General features: G+C 42.0%; 1 protein-coding gene across 2 annotated transcripts in view; it reads right to left on the reverse strand.

The window, feature by feature from the left end:
- Positions 1-417: 417 nt before the first annotated feature.
- The window catches only part of kcnh3 (potassium voltage-gated channel, subfamily H (eag-related), member 3), an 87,897-nt gene continuing 72,883 nt past the window's right edge, over positions 418-15,431 (reverse strand). The window contains exons 10-14 of one of the 2 annotated variants that reach the window (XM_015037104.1): positions 11,492-11,706; positions 3,639-3,892; positions 2,860-2,960; positions 2,706-2,758; positions 418-1,961 (exon numbers count right to left, since the gene is read on the reverse strand). In XM_015037104.1, coding sequence (XP_014892590.1) covers positions 1,014-1,961; positions 2,706-2,758; positions 2,860-2,960; positions 3,639-3,892; positions 11,492-11,706 — 1,571 coding nt within the window. In that variant the 3' untranslated portion in view covers positions 418-1,013. Of the gene's footprint in view, positions 1,962-2,705; positions 2,759-2,859; positions 2,961-3,638; positions 3,896-11,491; positions 11,707-15,431 lie in introns of both variants that reach the window. The other variant, XM_015037103.1, reaches the window with a different exon arrangement.

Below are 15,431 nucleotides of genomic sequence, written 5' to 3' on the forward strand. Positions count from 1 at the left end.
CCAGAATGCTGTTTGGTTCTGGAAATGAGTTTGGTTTAGTTATTGAACATTCTATCAGATGTGTTATCTATTGATATTGATCGCGCGTCTATCATAATATATGTATTATTTAGCTGTTGCTCAGCTCTACCTCCATCCCACAATGCACTGGTGCGATACTACATACTAAAGTATAGAGTGCATCTCAGCATTAAAACCATTTTCTATGTCGGTTTGATTGGGAATTTTCTTTTGCTGTAAGCCATAGTCATCAAAACAACACAGAAACATTTATAATATAGTATATATATTGAATCTATAAAACACATGAGTTTTGCTTGACAACTGAAATTCCTAACTTAAATAAAGTTTCTGAGTCTAGCTTGTTGAGAAGCAGCTTATGGAGCATTTTAGGATCTAAACTGTGGTTCTGTTTTCCTCTTTGGCATTGAACCCAAAGGTACAAAGTACTTTAATTACACCATGAGAGAACCAGGCCTCGCTGCTGTAGGGAAATGAGTGGTATGAGGGTGTGCATCTGTGTGTGTGTGTGTGTGTGTGGGTGTGTGTGAGTGTACAGGGGCAGATGATTGCCTTCCTTTAGAAAATAAGATGAGGAGTGAGAATGAGCGACTTTACATTCCAGGCCCTGCTGTGAGGACTCGGACCCACCAGCTGGGGGATGTGTGTGTTTGTCCGTGCCTCTGCAGGGGGAGACCTCTTGGTATTTAAAAAATAAAACCGATATCAGATGGGAGAGGGTGTGAGAGAGAGAGAAAGGGACAGAGGAATGCTGTCTGGTTCTGCGTGTCAGGAGCTGAAGGCATCGACTCACGCCGCAGTTCTGCAGGATTTGTGTCACTAATAATCGGTGGGTGAGCCGGTGAGTGATATGCTAACAGAAGGCTGTTAGCATAGACTGTTAGCGTAGTCAGGAAGCCTCCCAACCATCCCAGGCTTCCTGTCTGAGACGGACCAGCTTGCTGCTTCACCGACCGCTTTGTTCACGGCTGCATCGCGCAGCAGAAACCCGCCTATTGCCCTGGATCGTCCTCGTCGATGAAGCTGAAATCCTCCGTGGAGGTTTTGCTCTCTTCTCCCCGCCAGCCCCACTCCTGCATCTCCACCTCCTGCGGACTGGCGGCGGCTCTGGCCTCCTCGTGGCGTCTCTGCAGATTGCACCTCGCCGGAGTGTGAGCGTCTCGCTTTGCTGAGCTCCCAAAGTCCAGAGACACGGGAAGGGACATGGTGGAGGGATGGACGGGCGCTGCGGTGGACGCGACGGCAATGGACAGGGAAGGCCTCAGCCGGCGACCCCTGGGAGACGAGGAGACGGACGAGGGAGCCGAGCGGTGTGAAGACAGGGGAGGGGGCGTGTCCTGAGAGGGAGGCGGGGGGAGCAGGCCTCTACTGCCACAGCTGGTGGGCCGCGATGGGCAAGAAGAGAGAGATGGCGAGGAGGAGAGGGAGACGGAGAAGGACAGCGACAGCGAAGGGTTGCTGGAGCGCAGAGCAGGCTGGTCCTCCAGGGATGGCAGGAGGATCCCGTTGCTGGGGGACACCTGGGGGCTTTGGGACACTGGGGACCCCTTCAGAGCTTCTCCCTTCGATGACAGGAAGCTTGAGCCAGTTGCCACGGGGCTGGCTGGGGGCTGTGCTGATGCTGATGGAGAGGAATCAGGCCTTTTTGGTGAGTGATGAGTCGGGAGAAGGCATCGCGGCAAACCCTCGCCCTCCGGGTCTCCGCTGTCCAAGAGGGAGCCGGCGTCCTCTATCGGGGGGGAACGCGGCGCTGCTGCAGGCGCCGGCGGGAACCAGGGGCTGGACAGCAGCTGGCTGGCACTGCCCTGAGGCGGGGCCAGGTTTGGCACTGCGCTCATCAGGATTGGCTGTGGGGTCGCCTGGAGGAGGGGCTTCAGCAGGCACGCCATTTCCCGCAGCTCCTGGCTGAGGTTGGACACTTGTTTGGACAGAGAGTTCATCTGGGAGAGGAGGAGACAGAGACACAACCAGACGGTCACATCGCTTCATTAAAGAACTCTGTCAGTCCTGTTACCAGGTACCGATTCCAGCCTAAGACCCAGAACCTCATCTGAACGTTGACGTAGAAATGTTTGCCTGACGACGGATAAAAGGAGCTACGATAAAATCACTTTAAGCTTTTCAGACAATTTTCAGTTTAATCAATCAATCAAAAAATCATTTCAATAGCAGGTTTTGGCAACAGTTCAAAGTTCTTTATGTCATAAAAACACAAAAATAAGAAGTCATAAAGACATCACAGTCACCAAATGAGAAACCAGCAACAAAACCAATACATTTGATCCAAATCATCAATACATATCAAAATATGTTGGTCAATATTCCAGTGATTATGGGTCAAAAGCTCAGAAGGTTTTCCTTACCTGGGTTTTTAGCCTGGATTTAAAGGAACTCAGTTGGTTTTGTTCCAGATCAGAGGAGCATTAAAAACAATCCACCTGCATTGTTCACATTACATGCATCAGCATCCGTTACCTGTCAGGAGTCATCATACGCTGCTACGAATTACATCAGTTTACTAATGATGACATTTGTTGTGAATTATCGCAATGAGTAAACTAAACTGAATATGACCTGAGTCGGCGTTTATTTTATAGAATGGGATGAAAATTACAATCCGGGGCTAAAAAATCTCAGTCGGCAGGAAAAATGCGACAGTCATGATGCATCAGGTCAGAACTTACCTCCTCTGTCAGCTTCGCCACGCTCTGCTTGATCTCAGAGTGCTCACGCATCCCTGCAGACAGCGGGAATATTCAAGGCTTCCATATTAGCTCGCAGGAAAGGAAGAGAACACACACCATAGATGGGGTAAGTGTGTGTGTGTGTGTTTTTTACCTGGGTAAGGGGAAGGTGGAGCTGCAGTTGACAGGCTGGGACTGAACTCAAACTTCGGTGAGGAGGTGGAAATGCTCTCTGTTTCGATGCCGTCCACGAATCTTTGCAGGACAGAAAGGGTTAAAGGTCAGAAGCATGACCTTTAACCCTCCTATCTGTAGCGGCCGCTACAGATAGGAGGAGTACACTTCCACCAAAAGACTCAAAAGAAATTTTGAGATGAATCTCTGAAATGTTCCAGAAAAAAAACCTAAAACTTGGAAATGTCTGAGATTTTCTGAAGTCGAACATTTTCGACTTTTAAAAATTTTCCGTGTCAAAAGTTGAAGATTTTTTTTACATTTCAAACTCTTTCTTGAAATTTTCTTAAACTAATGTCAATTTTGCAGGGTTTTATTTCTTGCTAAATTCCCTTGTTCTGAGATGAATCTCAGAACATTTGTTTTTTTTGCATCTTTTTCCTCTCTCCATCGGCCCCGGCACGTGGTCAGAATGTCGATCCGGTCTGAACGGACAGTAATCGCTGCGCCGCCTCTCCCCGGGTCTTTACACATCTACACATCCATGCAAACCATTCAGCTGCAGTCGGAAACCCTGCAGCAGGTCCCATATGATCCACCAGCTATGCAATCTACCGGTTGCCATGGCAGCCAGACACCGATTGCAGCAGAGTCCACTGCAGTTTATTTCTGTGGCTCTGAGGTTGTGTCATTACACGTTTTATGATTACAGTTTGCACCTACAGAGAGAAAGCGTGCGTGTGTGTGTGTGTGTGTTACCTGGGGCTGAGCTCGGGTGGAGCGCTGCTGAAGCTAACCACTGGTATCTGCAGGGTGGAGGGCCGTGAGTGCTCGGTGGGGGCCCTGAAGGGCCGCGGAGCCAGGAGGGGGGAGCGCAGCGGGGAGCTGAGGCCCCTGCTGAGATGCAGCGGCGAGCGGGGAGCCCGGGACACGGAGCTCTGCTCCTCGTCGCCCTCCTCGTCCTCACGGATGGACGGCAGCTTCTTCACCAGGCCGCCGTTGCTCTCCCAGTCCTTCTGACACACGGCAGGGTCAGAGGTCAGAACTCGCCTCCCAATGTAATCAGCAATAACCAAAGCTCTTTGAAGAATTTTGAATGAATGTGAGCGTTGAACTTCCCTTGGGGATCAATAAAGTATATTTTGAATTTGAATTTTGAGTCATCAGACCGACTGAGCTGAAGGAGAACGGACTGCAGTGTCTTAGCTTCACCAGTAGATGTCAGGCAAATACAAGAGTTTGTCTGTGATGATTTGTTTAAGCTGCTGTTCAAAATAAAAAATCCAAATTTGTTCACTGCAGAAACACAAACTCTTACCAAGTATTTTTGGTTTTCTGCAAATATCGTACAACACTTGAACTAAGACAAAACATAAGAAACTTTTCAACAAGAAATACGGGTCAATAATTTCTGAATATTGATGAAAAAGTACTAGTTCCATTGGCAGATGACTTCACTTATAATTATGTTTTTCCCAAGTCATAAGTGAAATTACCTGCCAGTGGAAAGAAATGCTTTTCATCAATATTAAGGAATTATTGTCTTAAAACAAGCTCCCATATCTTGCTGAAGAGTTACGTGTAAGTTAGTTTAGTCTCGTCTCCAGTGTGATAAGATATTTGGAGAGGAAACTAAACAAATGTAGTTGGTATGATTCTATGTTTTTGTAGTGAACAAGCTGGACAAAGTGTGCACTCCGTTCCTTTTCTTTTAAAAGGTCTTTACTTTTATCAGCTCCGTCGTTCAGGTTCGTCAGTGTTCGGTTCAGTTGTAAACAGAACGCTTGTTCAAAGACTACAATAAACGGAAATAAAAAGTTTAACTTTAAATTCTGTTTGCCGACGTTCAGCGCAGTGTCAGGTTACACTTGTAGATGGACTGGTGAAGCGTGAGGAGTGTTTTGCTGAGCTGCCCTGGAACCCATGTGGTTCTATCGATCACAGAGGGATGACGAAGTGGGTGGGAGGCTCAGTCTCTGCCTCAGGCTATTCCAACTATCTCTGTGTCAGGTACAGGAGTGATGGCAGACTGGGACAGGAGGGGATGGATGGATGGATGGATGGATGGATGGATGGATGGGTGGGGGGGTGGGTGGATGGATGGATGGATGGATGGATGGATGGATGGAAGGATGGATGGATGGATGGATGGATGGATGGATGGATGGATGTCTAAAGTCATCCAGCTGTAGTTCCTTTATGCCCAGAGATTTCACCCTATTCTGCATTAGGATCCACTGGAGGTGAATTGTTTTACCTGAATGCTGCACTGTAAAAAACCAAAATCTCACCCAGTATTTCTGCCTAGTTCCTAGTGCAAAGACACTTGAAATAAGACAAAAACTAACTTACAAGAAATGTTTCAGTAATGTAGAGTACGGAGCCCCGTATGGGGACTTTTTTTTTTTTTTTCCCCCGTTTTGCGTTCCCTCGCATTAATGCACAAATCAGTTTGTGCGATAGAATTGAATACTGTAAGCCTTTCTTCCAGTGGCCATTGTACTTTCTATTACATAAGGCTTTCGTGAGGTTTTTCCATGTATGATAATATCTTGTGAAATATCTGAAGTTTTATGTCTTTCTTTAGGATAGAAATGCACCACAAACCGATGATATAAACAGAAACTTCCATTGCAAAGAAAGAAAAAAACAAAAAACGTCCAAACTACTTGGACTATTTGTGAGTTATTATCGCGGGGTAATAAAGTCATCTGACAGTTTTGATTGTGTCTCTATTGCGTTGGTCTGAAGGGTTATTGGTTTTCATGTGCAGTTCCATATTCAGACATGAACAAATCGATTTCCAATCAGTTTTTTTTTTTTTGCACCAAGGAGTTAATAATACACACCTTTTCACTGAGCCTCTTTAAATGTGCATGTATTTGAAATGTTAAATTGACATTTGGGACTGTGTACAAAACAGACCAGCAAATATTGCAGTAAGCTTATTGCGAGGAAACACAAAAAATAAATAAATAAATAAATAAATAAATCCCCACGTCCCCTAGGGGCCTCCGTAATAGAGGAGTGGTGCTTTAAGTAAATAATTCCTTCATATTGATTTTAAAAAGAGTATTAGTTCCACTGGCAGACTTTTCACTTACAGAAAATGAAAAATGTCATGTTTTAAGTTAAAAAAAAATCTGCCTGTAAGCTAATGCTCTCTTATTTCAAGTGTACCAAGATATTTGCATTGAAAACGAGACAAAATATCTGGTAATATTTAGTGATTTTGAAGCCCCAGCACATGGTTTTATTTTGTCTGGAGATTCCTCCACAGCTCCTGGGGATGTTCGCTTCAAACGACTCTCTGCTTTATTTGAGTTTATTCCTCTCGTCATTCTTTAACAAGCTTGTTTGTTTTGAATGCGAAAGTCGAATTAATAAAGGAAAACTAATTTCCTTTTTCATTATATCAAAATTTTCCCCAAAACAAACTGCAGATTAAAGGTTTGATATAAAATTAAGACAACTTTTCTTGCTCTTCTTGAAATGTCGCTTCGCATAAATCAAAGAGACAATGGAGAAGCTGTGTGTAGACAGAAAAATGCACTTTAGAAACATCATCCTAATGCATTTAGATGTTACACAGTTGCTCAAAAATGCACCGGTAGGAAAAAGAACTGCAGTATTCTAGGTTGTTCACATCACAAAGAGAGTTAAGAAATATTTTCAGAGCTGCATCCCACAATGCTCTTTAGATTTTGTCTGACGGGAAAAAGTCATGGAAGAAACTCAGTAAACAGTTTAAACACACAGAAACCTACTTTTGTACTTTCTGAAAATCAAATTATTTGATCCCACCGAGGCTCTGCTACAGGTTAGAAAGTTCATTTCTGTCCTTAATAAAAGTTTAAACCTTTATAATGAAAACTATAAAATGTAAACGCGTGGAGACTCGATTACCACTGTCTGCACTGCAAAAAACACTGAATATTACTGAATATTTAGGGTCTAGTTTGAAATAACACTTGAACTGCGACTGTACCAGACTAGAGGAGCTTCAGGGACTCGATGATCCCGGTTCTCCTTCAGACAGAAACGCAGCTCCTGCTCTAAAATTCAATTATTTGAGGCCATTTCATTGTTTCCATGGCCGTGTGATCAAGACCGCGCAGGCCAGCGTCAAGAAGCAGCAGCCTGTATTCATAAAGCCGGCTGCTCCGAGGCGCTTTAATCCGGCTGACATCCTCCTGTTGGTCAGCGCAGAGCAGAAAGAGAGAGTCCAGGTGGTCCGTACTGAACGCTGACCAAGGCAGAGGAAGGTGAAAGTCTGCAGTCAGGCTGAGAGGAACACAAGGGTGCAGTGTCCATTCAGGGAAAATGAGTGGCTGGGAAAAAATGTAAATAAAAAATGCTTTTCACTCCTGAGTATGTCTCTGTGACCTAACTTTGTCTGTAAATGACCTTTGAACCCTTCCCAGATTGAAGTTGCTCTTTTAAGGTCACTGTGGACGTCGCCTGTGTCCTGCAGAGAGACGACGCGTTCAAACCCGTTTGGACAAAACTGGAGCATTTAAATCAAAATCTGCTCACAAACACGTGAGACGCAGCACAGAGTGGTCGTCTTTCCCAAGTGTTATGGTTTCCTTCTGTTGCCGTGGTAACTAAGAGCACATCCACTCATTGACTTGCTCTACATAACACCTCGGTGCACCCAGATCTGCGTTTGCTTGTAGTAAAACTTGTTACAGCAAAAAAAATAAATAAAATAAAATAAAATAACGAAGGGGGACACGGATCCCGTTTTTATCGCTGACAACAAAATGAAATCTTTGATCAGATTTCTTCAATCGAACCCAAACTAATAAGCAAAAAGGAAGCCTTTTATTTAAAGCTTTGGATCTGCGACCTATGAAAACATCTGATTACTGGTTTCATTCAGATGCTCAGTTAATTGTTGATCAGCTAAAGAGTTCTTAAGCTGATCTTTGCAGCACGGAAGAAAAATAAAACATAAAAAAAAAGGCATTTTCATTTTTGTGCTTTTAAAATATGATGTGTCAGTTCATAGACAAAAAAAAAATCACAACATATACGGTGGTTTTAGTTCTTAAAAATGATATGTATATATTTTTTGACACACAGTACTTTTGAGCTGACGATTTTAACCCACATGACCAAAACTTACAAATAACATTATTTACAGCGTTTTAAATGTCGATGCTGCTTTACCGAAAAGGTTCAGACAGAAAACGTGTGAGAAAATAATAAACAGCTTGAATTAAAGACGAATGAGGAGGTTTTTCTGGGAGCAGTCTGCGTGTTTGGACTGAATTTTGAAACTATTAGGCTTTATGGTTCCACTAAGTAGAACATCTCATCATTTTGAATGTTTTGTTTCTCCTGTCTGCATCAATCAGTCGGCCAAACACCAGAACCAGACCATTTTCTCCCGATTGCCTCTCATGTTTCTCTTGTTTTTCTTGTTTGAGCTCATATTTTATTAGCTTATGCAGTCGAGTCAAATGACATGATTGCTTGTTTTGCTGCAGTTTTTGTAGTTTTGAATTATTGCTTCTCTTGCAAATGAGATCTTGGATCTCAATGAGACAACCTGAATGAATAAAAGTAAAAAAACAACAACAAAAAACAAAAAATGTCAATCAACAAATCAAGCAGTGCATAAATATTGCTCTTAATTTTCACATCCGTTAAAACAGAGAACAAAGTGCCTTATGGGACGTTTATTGAGTCGATAAACATCAGAAACATTTCATACATAATGACAATAAGCTGAAAATTCCTTCATTTAGCAGATCTGCTCTCAACAGGCCAAACCTCCAACAGGCTCTCACCCTGATCTCAGCCAGACCTTCATCACATCGTCTCGTTTTATCGGCTGCATGATGAGACTCTGGCGGCCAACGCCCCTCTGCTCCCCCTCCATCGTCTCTCCTTCCCCTAATCAACCCGCACTCCTTCCACTCCGTCCCTGCCGGCTCAGCATTCTATCGTTTCTTTTGTCCTCCTCCTCCTCCTCCTCCTCCTCTGTGGCAGCCGGGTTTATTTTTAGCTCTCCGTTTCTAATCTTAGCTCGCAGCTCCGCGGGAAACCAAGGAGCTCTGTGTGATGCGTGGGTGTGATAAGTGTACAGTTCCCCGTGTGAAGGCGTGTGTGTGTGAAGGCGTGTGTGTGTGTGTGTGTGTGTGTGTGTGTGTGAGGGTTTGTGTACAGAGCTCATTTTTTTCTTCAGAGATCTAACCGCATGTGTGGAGATAAATGAAAACTCTGCACACATTTCTTGCAGGCAGGGGGGAAAAAACGTGATTTTGTTCATGGTTCTGTGTGTGAGTGCTGGCAGATCTCGCTCTCCCTGTCATGTTCATCAATCAGAGACTAAAAAAAAGCCCAGGAGGAGAGAAGCCGAAGTGAGATCATGTGAGCTGGTGGACGGCTGGTGATTTCACAGTGAGATCGGATGGAGAGATTGTTACTAAGTGCACGACGAGCGACGACTGCAAATCATCTGACTGTGTGTTACGGCCACGCAGAGGAAAAAGGAAGAAGACGATTCTGCCACAAAAATCTCTGAAATTATGAGGTTTATCTCAGAACATTTCTAGAAAACACAAGAAAATTTCAGAGCTTGATAAGTCAAAAAGTTTCTAGAAAGAACTCAGAAACATTGAAGGTAATATCAGTAATAGTCTAGAAAAACGTAGAAATTTCTGAGTTTGAAAAGTTGAAAAGTTTTGGCTTTTGTATCTCATTTTCTTGTTTGTTTTTCCTAGAAAATTCTTGAGTTCAACCTCAATATTTAGGGTTTTTTCTAACAAATTTTCAACATTTCAAACTCAGAAATGTCCAAGTTTTGTTTTCCCCTTTTTTTGTGAAATTCTCCTCCCTTTTTCTCCACGTTTAACAGCTTTAATTCACAGTCATATTTCATAAAGCGTTATATTTTTGGATCGGGCACCTGTCGGCATGCCTGACACGTCTGCAGGATTCCCTCAGGTAATCAATAGCCGTTTATTTTTTTTTCCACATGCATATGACAGACATCTGCAGCCTCGGCCCGGAAACATGTGCAGCAGATTGCACATATGCCGGCGACGTTTTCTCTGCAGACAAACCAACAAACCACTGCAGTGCAGAGAAAAGAAAACAAGATCGCTCACGTTCTTCCTCCTTTCTCCTCTTCATCTTCTCCCTGACTGGCTGCTCTATTTTTAGCGAGCAGGATCCAATCTTAGCAGCAGCTGAGGAGGGAGAGCCAGTCAGGGAGAACCCGTGCTTCCCCCCCTCCTCTATTTTTAGCTGCAGGAGAGCTTCAAACGGCAGCACTCATCTATTCTGGTCTGTGTGTTTTTCTCCCTCTGCAGCAGCAGCAGCAGCAGCGCTGGAGGATCCAGTGTGTGTGTAGTGTGTGTTTGATGGCATGGACTTTAAATGGAGGCACGTGTCAAACCGCGTTATGAGGGTCAGACACGGCTTTTATCCATCCTCTCTTTGGGTTTTCTCCACATTACAATGGATATGTTTAAACAGAAATACAAGTTTTTATTCCTCTGATTCATCCGAGTCGACTCCTACGTTCCAGCATTCGTTATATTTCATTTGTTTGGTAGAGACAACGTGAAGTAGTTAGCATTTCAAAAAATAAATGTCTATTTTTCATCTTGTGTCCTTAAGTAAACGAGTCATCTGTTATACAAGCAAGGTGACTTAGCTACACAAATGTCATAAATACGATCAGTAAATACAGAAAAAGGAAACTACAACACAATTATTATAAATAGTGGTCAAGCAGTCCTAAAAGGCTATAAATGATATACATTCATAAGTAAACCTCCTGAACATTTTTCATATTTTATCACAATCCCACCTGATCAAGCATTTTCTGTCTAGTTTCTAGTGCAAATACACTTGAAATAAGACAAAACAATATTGATTAGTAGTAGTTGTATTGGCAGATTATTTTACTCATAACAAGATATTTTGCCCAAGTTATGAGCGAAATAATCTCAGTGGAACTTGTACTTTTTTCAAAAATTCATCATTGAGGAATTAGACTTGAAACAAGCTTCTACATCTTGCTGAAAAGTTTCTTGTGAGTTAGATTTTGTCTTATTTCAAGTGTGATAAGATCTTTACACCAGAAACACTTGGTGAGGTTTTGTGTTTTTACAGTGCAGCAATCAGGGAAAACAATCCCAATAAGAACAAGTTAGGATTTTCAACACCTACAGTGGATGTTAGCGTGAAAAGATTCACGCGGGTGAAATCTCTGGACATAAAGGTCAAAGGTCATGAACTCTGAACAGAACTTCATAATGATGAATGAATGAATGAATCAATCAAACTTCAGGCCAATACTTAACAATATTTTGTGTTTTTTCAGTGTAGGCGATTGTTGCAAACATCTATAATTCATTTAAATCAGACTTCTGGTTTTAAATTTTGTCCAACAATCCCCTGAACTGTTTGTAACTGGGATCCATGGCAACAAAAAACGTCAGAGTCTGGGTTGTTCAGATTCATTTGGCCTGAACATGCGTTTCCACACACACACACAAAACGACAGCCTGGAGAAAGAACTGCGGGTGTGAACGGGTGTGTGTTAGCTCCTCTGTTAGCTCAGTGGGTCTCTGTGGGCGGGTTGTACTCACGTCCGCGCCGTGGCCCTCCCGCAGGTTGTAGGTGAGGTCGTGCTGGATCTCGCTGATGAACTTCTGCGCGTACTCCGGGTAGAGGCGGAGCACCTCGCGCAGGCCCTTCAGGCTGATGTACTGCAGGTCGCAGTAGGTCAGCGCTTTGACGTTGGCGTTCGTCTTGATCACCTGCTCCTTCGTCAGAGAATCCGAACCAATCAGATCCCCTTTGCCTGATGAAATGAGTCCAGAACAAGAGGAGGATGTAAAACTGGTTTCACTTTGAGGGACTGTTTGCTTCAGAGCTGTTTCTGTGTTGACTGGTTTTGCTGTTTGGGGTTTATATGTCCCATTTTGGCCCTACATTTTCGTTTCCAGAAGCTTTATAGTCATTGGTTCACTACAGACGAACTCATTTCACATTCTGTTAGACTCACTCAACGAAGGAAGAAAGCTCTGCCAAATGTGGCTGATTTTGGAGTCAATTCCATGGAAGAGGAACAAAAGATTTCAGAGTTTTGTTCCTGTATGAGCCATAAATACCACCATCAGTGTCCCCCACATGTAAATAACGGCTGCGGTTAGTGTAGAATGGTGATTTATTTTTTATTTTTTTATGTGAATCAGCTTTATTGGTCCACATACAAGGAAATTCACTTCAGTTTTCAAGCAGACATCAGGTTCAAGACAAAAACACAAAATCTTACCAAGTATTTTTGGTCTAATTTCTAGTGTAAATATCTTTATTACACTTGAAATAAGACAAAACTAACTTACAAGTGACTTTTCAGCAAGATATAGGAGCTTGTTTTAAGTCAATAACTCTTGAATATTGAATAATTAAGCCTCATATTATTTTACTTGTAACACTGGAAAAATGTTTTGTTGTAAGTAAAATAATCTGCCACTGTAACCAGTACTTTTTTTTTTTTTTTACCATCAATATTAAGAAATTATTTACTTAAAACAAGCTCCTGCATCTTGCTGAATAATTACCTGTAAGTTAGTTTTGTCTTATTTCAAGCTTACTAAGATGTTAGACCCAAACTACTTGGTAAGAGTTTGCATTTTTGCAGTGTGCAGTTTGAATTTTAGTTTGTTTTTTTTAATCTTACCAAACTTTAAAGCTCTTTGGTGGAACAATAAACCTGCAAAGAATAACAGTAACTTTTTTTCTCCTGACTCCACGGCTGCTGAACTTTATTTGTGACGGATAATTTACATACATTTTGTTCACATAAGAGGCGTTAGAGATGTTTGCAGATTGGCTACTACGAGACCAAGCAGCTGTGATGCAGCATGCTGAGCTGGCCGTGACGGCCCCGGGGCCCGGAGCCGTCCCAGCGCCGCAGCTCACCACTCAGGGATTCGTCTCTCAAGGTCACTGCACCAAAACTTTTTTCTTTTTTTTTGACGCAGAGGGAAATTCTTCAGCGCACAACTTTATGTATCAGACAACATCATTTGGTTTGATCTGCTGTTAAAATAACTCTATAAACGTAAACACACTTTCATCTCTGAGCAGAGAGGGAAAAAAAAAGATTTTAGTCAACAGATCTCCTGTTTTCTGTGGCCTCACTGCAACAGGATCAATGCAAAACATGCAGAACTAATCCAGTTAATATTCCTTTTCAGCTCTGCCTTCGCTGTAAATACAAAAATGTGTAGAAAAAAAACAAAGCAAAAGAAAACAGGAGGAATTACAGTGTTATTCACAGACAGCAAATAGCAGTGCTGCTGCTGCTGCTCAGACCTTCATTTCGTCATTCCTGCCTTTTTGACATTTTTTTTAATCAATAACCACAGTTTGAAGATGGATTGTTCATAATCAACAGAGTGATGTCAAAAAACACAAAGAAAAAAAAAATTACCAGAAATGTATCGCCGTCTATAAGGGGAACCTGTAATTTGGACGCCTTTTGAAACAGACAAAAGCCTCCGCAGTTTTGGGATAAAGAAGAAGATCTGACAAAAGACTCATGGGGGCTGAGGAAAAAAAAGAGAGAGAGAAATGGTGGGGGAAAAAGGAAGAAAAATGAGCTGAGAGGAAACAGAAATGATGGAAGGAGGCAGGGAAGGGACTGCAGAGGGGTGGAGGAGTGTGGAGGTGGACAGAAAGGAGGGTAAAGGAGAGGAGGTGTGTGTGTGTGTGTGTCTGCACACTAACACCAGTAAACCAAAGAGAGGAGGGGATCAGGAAGTGGAGCATCTCTGAACACCTCCACATCCTCCTGCTGCCATCGCCCCCCCACCCACCACTTGCTCTTAACATGGCGGAGGAGATGGGCTCTTCATAATCTCCGTCTGCCTCGCCGTCTTCTTCAAATTTCTGCCCCCTCACCGCCTCCCCCGCCCCCACCACCTCTATTGTTGTCTTTTCAGGGAGATGATGGGTGGCGGTGGCAACAGAAAGCTTTGCTCTTAATAAAGATGAAACGTTACTCGGAAGTGACATTTCAGTGCGTCTGTCTGGTTTTGGGAAGTGTAGGTGAGAGCGATGAAGATGGGGAGCAAATGCCTTTCAAAGAAGTTAATTTTGTCAGTGTTGGTGACTCTTGGTCCTCGTGAACATTACCACTGTCAGGTTTGTTTTTTCTTTTTTTTTTTTGCTTCTACTTTTGCTCTTTTCAAGTGCAATTTCTGATCCAATTTTTCACACCTACTGCTATTAAATTGAATATAATGCAGACCAGCTGCAGGGAGATGTTCATACTGCAGGACATTAATAGTCCCAGATTCAGGCCCACGCAGACACGTCTATGACAGAGTATTAGAGCTACAGTAGGTAGTAAGAAATGAAAGGAAGATTCTGCTATGTAAACACTGAAGAAAAAAAGGAAATTTAATTGCTTGAAAAGTCAGAAATTTGATAGAAATAACTTCTGGGTATGAAAATCTGAATGTTTCAACTTTCTGATTTTCTTCTAGCAAATTTTGGACTTTTCAAACTCAAAAATTTTAAATGTTTAAAACTCAGAAATTTCTTTTTTTTTCCTTTAAAATTTCTGCAATTAATCTTATATTTTTAGAATTTTTTCTGGCATTTTTTTTTTTACTTTTCAAACTCCAAAATTTAAAATTTTTTTCTAAAAAAAATTCTGGGATTAATCTCAAAATTGATGAGGTTTTTCAGGTAAAGTTTTGACTTTTTAGGACTCAAATTTCCAATTTTTTTTCTTTTTTTTTTCAGAAATTCACCAGGATTAATCTCAAATTTCCAAGTTTTTTCTAGCAGATTTTAGATTTTTGAAATGCAAAAATTTGAATTTGAAATGTCTGAGTTTGAAAAGTAAAAAATCTGCTAGAAAACACTTAGATATTCGAGATATTCTGAAAAGAAAAAAAAAACATGGAAAACTGAGAAATTTGGAATTTCCAAGTGTTTTCTGGGAGATATCTGGGATTTATCATTAAACATTAGAATTTTTTTTTTTTTTTTTTTGCAAATCTTTGACCAAAATTGACTTGTTTTTTTCTAAAACTGTTTTTCAGATTTTTGGAAGAAATGTACTCCTTTGTTTCCATCTACAACGGCCCTACCTCGCCTTTTCTAATAGATACATCCAAAAGATGTAATGCATCTTAGCTAGCAGGGGGTGTAAGAGAATAAAAGGTCAGTGTTTTCATTGGTGTCACATGCTGTTAATTCAGCTTGAAGTAATGCGCAGCGTCATACTTGTTGTGATTTAGTGTGATGGTCAAAGTAAAGGTTAATTTAGGCACAAATTGACAGGCTGCTGGAGGTGTTACATCACAAGCCCTGCTCCTTCATCATGGCTTTAATTCAATATTTAATGCAATATCAGCCCAGGTGTTGATTGGATCACCGCTTATGAAAGCTATTCTGACTTCAAACAGCTACAGCTGACATAAAACTGTTCAGCCTTCACTGGAAAACAGGCTGATTACCAAAAACATGCAAACAGGTCATATAATTAAACAACTAATTCATCAAATT

Source organism: Poecilia latipinna, unplaced genomic scaffold, assembly GCF_001443285.1.
Source record: "Poecilia latipinna isolate Pla-1442-1.1 unplaced genomic scaffold, P_latipinna-1.0 Scaffold393, whole genome shotgun sequence".
In the NCBI taxonomy this organism is placed as follows: Eukaryota; Metazoa; Chordata; class Actinopteri; order Cyprinodontiformes; family Poeciliidae; genus Poecilia; species Poecilia latipinna.